Here is a 7,500-nt window from a genome sequence, read left to right as displayed (position 1 = left end):
TGCAGATGATCTGGTGATTACTTCTGAAAATGGGGAGGACATACAAAGAAGGGTTGGAGATTGGCACGAGTCTTTAGAGAGGGGTGGCTTAAAGGTGAATGTAAATAAAACAGGTTTTGCTGAGCAGTTTAAAGACTTAGGATCTAGTTTAGGCCAAGAGGGAAGATGTGAGGCTGAAGTTGACAGTAGGATAAAAGCTGCATGGGGGAAGTGGAGAAAAGTAGCTGGAGTGGTATGTGATAAGAAAATGTCAATCAAGCTAAAAGTCAAGAGATATAACACAGTGATCAGACCAGTGTTATTGTATGGAGCAGAAACATGGGCTCTAAGAAGAAAAGAGGAAGTAAAGATTGAGAAAACAGAGATGAGATGCTTGGATGGATTATGAGAATATTGCTGCTTGAGAGATTGGAAAGTGATGAAATAAGAAAGGGAGATGGGAAGGGGATGGGAAGATGGAAATGGAGGGAGAAGGGGGAGGGAAGAAGGAAGTTGAGATGAAGGACACATAAATTAACATTTGATTGTGTGCTTAGTAGATGGAGGACAGGTGGAAGGGGAAGGGGGATGGGTGATGGGGTATCAGGAGGAAGGGGAAGTGGGAGAGCAGGGCGATGGAAGAGGGAAGGGCCAGTGAGGAGGGAAGAGGATTTGAGGACACAGCAATATTGATATTTGATCATTTTCTCTGGAAAGGGGAAGGGAATTGGGACGGCAAGGGGTGATGGAGGTGGAAGGGAGAAGAGATAGGGGGAGGGGAAGGGAAGGGAAGGGAAATTGTAGGCGGAGGGGGTTGGAAGAGGGAAGTGGAAGGGAAGAAGGGAGGGGAGGACTAGGACAAATCAACTCCAAAGGAGGAGAGGGCCGGGGGGAGGGGGAGGGTAGATTGAAGAGTGAAGGAGAGGGAGAGAGGAGTTAGAAGTGAAGGGGAGAACAACTAAATTAACATTTGATCGTTTGCTCTGAAAAGGTTAGGGGGAAGTGGAAGGGGAAGGAATAGTGGGAGGATAATGGGAGGGAAGGGGGTAGGACTGAGCAATCATATAAAAGTTCAAGTCCAAGGGACCAAAGGAACAGGTCGAAAACTGAGTTACAAGATTTGACGACAGACCGACACAGAAGTTCAGTTGAATAAAGACCATGTAAAATGCAGCCAATAGGCTGCGTTTACACCAAGCGAATCGAATCGATTCAATTCATTGCGAATCAATATTTTTACTTTTTCAGTGCATTTTATTAGAAGCATGTTTAAAAAAATATATATTTTTCTTGTATTTACATATGATAATGAAAAATACGTTAATTTCTTTGGAACCTGAGGACATGATAAACCCGGCAATTAAATATTGTTTTAATTCTTTTTAACAAACGAGTTAGAAATGTCAAAAGGATAACAGTTATCTTTGAAAAAAATGCTAGAAGAAAGGATATTTCATTGCGAAAATCTTTCCATTCCACGCACAGGATATAGACTGAATAAAAGTATTTTTCCCTCATTACAACATGAAATGTTTATTTCTAAAAGTTTTAATGGTTTAATGGTTATTTTGATACTATTTCCTCAACAAACATAATATCCTGATAGGTTGATTTTCTCTAACAATAAAAGTTTCATCGACGTATCGTCAATAAAAACAACAAAGTCGGCCGAAAACAACACTAGGCATTGTCTGTTTTAGATATGAAAATAAAATTCAAATCTAAATCTATCATTAAGCTTGAGAGTTCAGTATCCTCCTCAGGTTTATTGTACACTAATTTATCCTTGCCTGTTGTACTATAAGTTATGCCCTAATTTGGCTTACCAAACCGAATCTTTTATTCTAAACCGTTGCACACCACCTGTTTTGGCCTTAATAGGATTATCTGAAAACTGCAACCGTTCAACTGTGGAAGAATCTGTCCATTCATCTCTCTCTCTCTCTCTCTCTCTCTCTCTCTCTCTCTCTCTCTCTCTCTCTCTCTCTCTCTCTCTCTCATACCTTTTTGTTAGCTAAGGAGTCTAAATTAAAGCCTGAGTTACAAAAATGTAATTTATTGAGAAATCTTACATGGCACAGGTATTGAAACGGGTCATGAACCCTAGCTTAAAAAACGGGATATGGGAATTAAAATAGAAATTGGGAAAGTCAAATAGGAAACGGTGATCAAAGAGAAAACGTAAGTCAAATTCCCGGTTTCCACCTCATAATCACTAATTATGTCATATCAATTATCACGAGTGTATGACATAGTACTTGCAGTCACAGCTACAAGACCACTTACCCAGATGCCATTTCAAATGCTCATTACCTTAGCGTTTTTATCCCTCAACACAGTTCCACAGTGAACATCTCTGCGGGGAAAAGGAAAAACATCCCAACATAAATACAGCAGATATGATAATGGAAACCACAAAAACGGAAGTAGAAATCACAAAAAAACATAATTGAATTTCGGTTTACAAAGAAAAGTTCTCAAGAGTAATGTTTACAAGTTTGTAGTTACTGACAACAAGAGGGAAACTGGATTTCCTCGGATGTCTAACATGATTACCCTTTTGGCTCAAAACACGAGAATGCTCAATCTATTACAAGATTCTTTGCAAATCTTAACACACATATGTATGTACGTTTCCATGTCACACCTGCAAATCCGATTACAACCGGATTGAAATGTCCCATAAGCTTGGCCATGGATATTTTCCATCATACAGAGATACTGTCTTAATGTACCTGGTCAGACCACTGGCTAGGACCTAGGTAATCGATCGAAAGACGATGAATCCACTCGTGAGGACAGGCGAACGGTATTTTTCAGTGTCTAAATAGGCAACAAAAAGCTGAAGACGCGACAGATCGCACTGAGAATTCGATACCCAGTGCAAAGAGTACGGAGCAGTGCGCTTATTAAACAAAACATATTTCGCACCTGCAAAACAGCTGAATAACAACTATTCATAACAACTACCACATACTTAAGAGAGAAGGCCCGTAAAACACCATTTGAACGTTGCAACCATATATTTCGAGCGTTTCCTTCGAGCGTTTCCTTCTGTGTCCCTGTTCACTGGCAAAATATAGACATGATTTTGTTACACAAGTATATAATATAGAAAGCATATGTCGGTGCGGCAGTATGTCGCAGTTGGGATGCAGGTGACCGTTGACACCCAGGAGGGATGAAAATTAAGGTAATTCCTAGTGTTTTGGGCTCATTAACTTCTGCTGCCTAGCGACGAGTCCGATGGTCATATGTTCTGGAGCATTTGCTTGAGAAGAGGACTGTGGATTATCTCGTTGATGTCATCCGATTTCCAATGTCCTCCTGGTAGGTTCATATTGTTGGTTTGATTGATGATTGCAGATTCCAGCATCGTCCTTTTGTTATGGCCGCTACTTTTGAAAACCAGCTCTGCTGCACTCCAGTTTATGGTGTGGCTTTTATCCATAACATGTAGTAGAACCCTCGAGCTCTCTGAAACATATCTACTGATCTTTGTTGCTCTGTTCATCTTTGCGAGATGGATCTACCCATCTCCCCAATATAAATCTCATTACAATTTCAGCATGGCATCTTGTAAACTCCGGCTTCTGTCCCTCTTTTATTTAAGTATATACATTAATGTGCAAGCTCCAGACGGATGTAGTTTTTTTGGATATTTTTGTCTTATGGAAGTTTTATTTAATTGTTAAAATCTATTCGTCTGTTGTAGTGGGGACTTCAGTAGTATATTCTATTTACTTTGGTAACCCTTGTAGTCCTCCCATTGAATACTCACACCGAGTACCATTCAGGTCAATTTTGACCCATATTTAAATATTTACAGATTTCCATATATACGTCAATGTTTCATGTTTCGTCAGGGAACATTGTGGGAGGTACTACTATGAGATTCAGGGTCTCTGAACTAACACTGTTTTTTGGACTTTGCTCCTTGTCAAAGCATAGGATGTAGCTGAAAGTTGACATATGTATATTTTACAACCACACACAAATTTGTTCAGCATTATCAATAACCTAAACCCGATAGTTTTAATTTTTATAGAGTAAAAATTATCTAGCCGACGCCATGGCCAATGATTACGAGCCAAGAGTCGAAAAACATTCATTGCGTAAGCAAAGTAAACAACTTTTAACGAAATGTTGCCCCGCCCATCCACCATACAGAAACTCGATCGGCTCTGAATGAATGGCGGAACGATAACTAGATGTGGGTGGGGTATCAGTGCTAGCGTAGTATACTACTGTAGCAGTAGTGCCGCACAGTATAGCAGTAATATACATGAATTAAACGTTTAGGCCAACTGCTGGGATCCTTGAGGATCATTTAGCAACTTTTTACAACTACTCGAGAAATTAGTTTTTATAGCCGAAGTTAAATTTTCTAATCCAACAATGCCCATGGTAGCCTTCAGTGTTATCCTGAATTATAACGAGGCGAAAGTGGTGGGAGCCTCATGAAGTCATCATTCTGACTATAATTATTGGTGAAGGTTTAAAGCCAATATACAGTACCGGCTATTTTTTTTTTTTTTTGTTTTTTTTTTCAGTAAATAGGTAGATAGCCAATAAATAAAAATTGCTTGACATTGGGTACAGCAGGTTATCAATCAAGCTTGTCTACTATGTTTTTAAAATTTTGAAAATTACCAACTATTCCCTATATCTTGTCAATCTGATTGTGACCTATAAAGTAGACTGTAATTTCTTAGAAAACCTATTTTGGGAGTTAGACTAATAATCGAAAGTGTTTTTGTATTTAGTAACATATTTTGTTGGTTTGTTCATTATGACAATTATCAGTGGAGAGGTTCCACAGTTCATAAAGGTGTACTGCTTTGCTTGTATTTAAATTTGTATATCATTGTTGCCAGAGGTTTTAGCCTTCGTTACGTACAGCCAATCATCCATCGAGAAAGAGGGAAGAAATGCTGTCATAAGTTACGTAACTAGTGCGTTCGAAACCTTTTCTCTGAGTAAGTTGGTCCGTCTTCAAAAAAAGTAACTTTTACATTATAGTACCAAATTTATTCAACCTACGTAATGCAGAATACAGTCAAAATTTATGTGTAGATATAATATGTATTCTGAATAAGCGTCATATATATGAATGCATAGATAAAAAGTTATTGCGAAAAAATCGTGTTACAGAGGCCCTGAATCTCATAGTAGTTTTCTGAGCTTTCACAAATAAACAAAACCTCCCCCACACCACCACCCAGCCTACCTTTCAATTTGGGTTCAGAACCAACGTATACCAGTGCTGGAAAAAGTATTTTATTGTGACATGCTTTGTTCACAAATTTTTCTTACATTCGCAGCCTCCTTTTGCATAGCTATTGTCCTTTTCATTTCAATATTACAGTTTTTTACTTCACTTGGCAATATTATTGCACCATTGCAACCCAGAACTCCAATAGTCTCCTTCCGGTCAGATTTGACCCTTATCTAGGTTTGGACAGTTCTTCTCCATACATGGTACAATTGCTTTTGTATGCTCAGGGTGCAAAATTACAAGAAAATTCGAATAAAGTTCATGCATTGGTAGACTCTTGTCAGTTCGAACCATTATGTGAGACTGATGTCTAGTGAAACGTCAAACAAGAGATACATTTCTTGTCTTCGGCAAAATGATAATAGTGGCATGCAACAACAAACAACAATGCACCAGCAACACTATTATCATCATCAGTACAGAAGCCACAGTAACAGAAACATCAGAATGCACAATTGGTCTGTTATCATACAACTAATGCAAACATTTATTACTGACCCACAACTTCTGATACTACAGTTGCTACTGCCGCTGTTCTCATCTCTACTACTCTACTGTTCTTGTGTTTATTACAATTTAATCACTTCCTCTTATATATGTATAAAAATTTTACATAAGGGAATTCTGGGTAAAAAAAGAAAAACCTGAGGAAACTGGATATTGTTTTTTTATTATTATTACGCAAAGGCTATTTATAGTATGTTTGCGATATTTTTTCCAACTAACAGCGTCACAAAATAAGGGAAAGTCATGAAGTGTAAACCCTCTATTATGAGTATTACAAATTTAATGCTTGATTAAAGTAGCTTTGGGTCAAGAAAGGCCCCAAGTACACAAGAACAGTTAAGATAACAAACAACTATTCTAATTCAAAACTGATAATTGTGTTATTAAAGCTATTCATTATAAAGCTTGTACCCAAATAAGCATATGTAATTCACTAAAATTACGACTAACAGAATACTGAAGTGTAGACAAATTAGTTTTAGTTATTAAGTTCATTTAATTATAGTGTACATACAGCAAATATGAAGATACGCAGTAGTATCAGAATCCGCCTTGGATAGATAGAAAGATAGGTAGATAAACTTTAAGTTATACCAGTAATACGTGAAAGTGTCAGAAAGAGAGAACGTGAGATCGCTAATGAACTGCTGGGTTCATGAGGAAAAAGACAATCACTTAACCCAAAAATGGAAGGCACGGAGCTGACAGATTACCTCTACCACTATTCTGATGAATTTCACCCTCACCGAGTTTTCCTCCTCCCTGCTATGTCATATCTTACTTAAGCATTGCTTCATTTGTTTTACATTAATGATTTATTTAGGTGTGTAATCAGCTAATTCCCCATCATCTATTATTTGTGTTTGTCTATTCTCGACCGAGAATCATTTCAATCTTTAGTTCTAGATCTTTATTTATATTTTTTTCTCTACCCGTCTGGCACCAGGCTCAATTTGCATTACGTAACCACCCCGCGAAAACGCGCTTGTATACCCCCCTTAGGGCCAATTAACCGCATGAAACCTGGCTTAAGAAAAGTTGAGATGCATAGCTCTCATATCTGATAGAAACTAAGCATTAATGACCTTTTTAGAATAAGGGTAGAGTAAGTAAGAATTAGTGACGTAGATATTACAATTTGTGTTATTTCATGTAATTAAAACAATCATGTTAAGTTTATTAGCTGATCTTTGTAAATAATATGCCTGGGGAAGATGATACTTAGTATAATTTTCAGTTTATTACACTTAATCTAATAGTGTTCATCTGTATGTAAGGGACTTCCCCATGAGAACTTTAAATAATTGTCAATTAGTAATACGTATCTTTTAATGATATGCTTGTAATCAGTGATTGTAAGACTATAAGAGCAAATGTTTGTGTTAAATGACTGCCAACAAATTTCATTTAGCTTAAGTCTTATGTAATCAGATTCCTCAGAGGAGAGAAAGAGAAATCCGTACTTCGCAAATTCATCCCATCTAGGGTTGAAATGACTCTTACATAGGGGAAGTTATAATTAAGGATTTCCCCCCCACCTTTGCAACTCAATACAGAAAAATGGGAAGCTGAACAAGCACAAGAAAATCTCCTTCTATCTCTAGAGCTTGCGCGCATTTCTATTTTTGGTTTTCTGCAACTCCCTTTCTTCGGCTGCGCTTTCAACAAAGTGAAATCCAAGCAAGAAGGTAAAGTATGTATATAGTGGCAGTCATCGTATCATTTTCTATATTTCA

The 7,500-nt window shown here is 37.6% G+C and overlaps 1 protein-coding gene across 1 annotated transcript in view; it reads left to right on the top strand.

Annotated features, from left to right (window-relative positions):
* LOC135209017 (uncharacterized) overlaps window positions 1-388 on the top strand; it is a 561-nt gene extending 173 nt beyond the window's left edge. The window contains exon 1 of the mRNA XM_064241551.1: window positions 1-388. This exon is cut by the window's left edge and continues 173 nt beyond it. Coding sequence (XP_064097621.1) covers window positions 1-388 — 388 coding nt within the window.
* Window positions 389-7,500: the final 7,112 nt, after the last annotated feature.

Source organism: Macrobrachium nipponense, chromosome 37 (assembly GCF_015104395.2).
Source record: "Macrobrachium nipponense isolate FS-2020 chromosome 37, ASM1510439v2, whole genome shotgun sequence".
Lineage (NCBI taxonomy): Eukaryota > Metazoa > Arthropoda > Malacostraca > Decapoda > Palaemonidae > Macrobrachium > Macrobrachium nipponense.
Note: the sequence above shows the minus strand (reverse complement) of the source record. Positions and strands in the feature narration are given on the sequence as shown.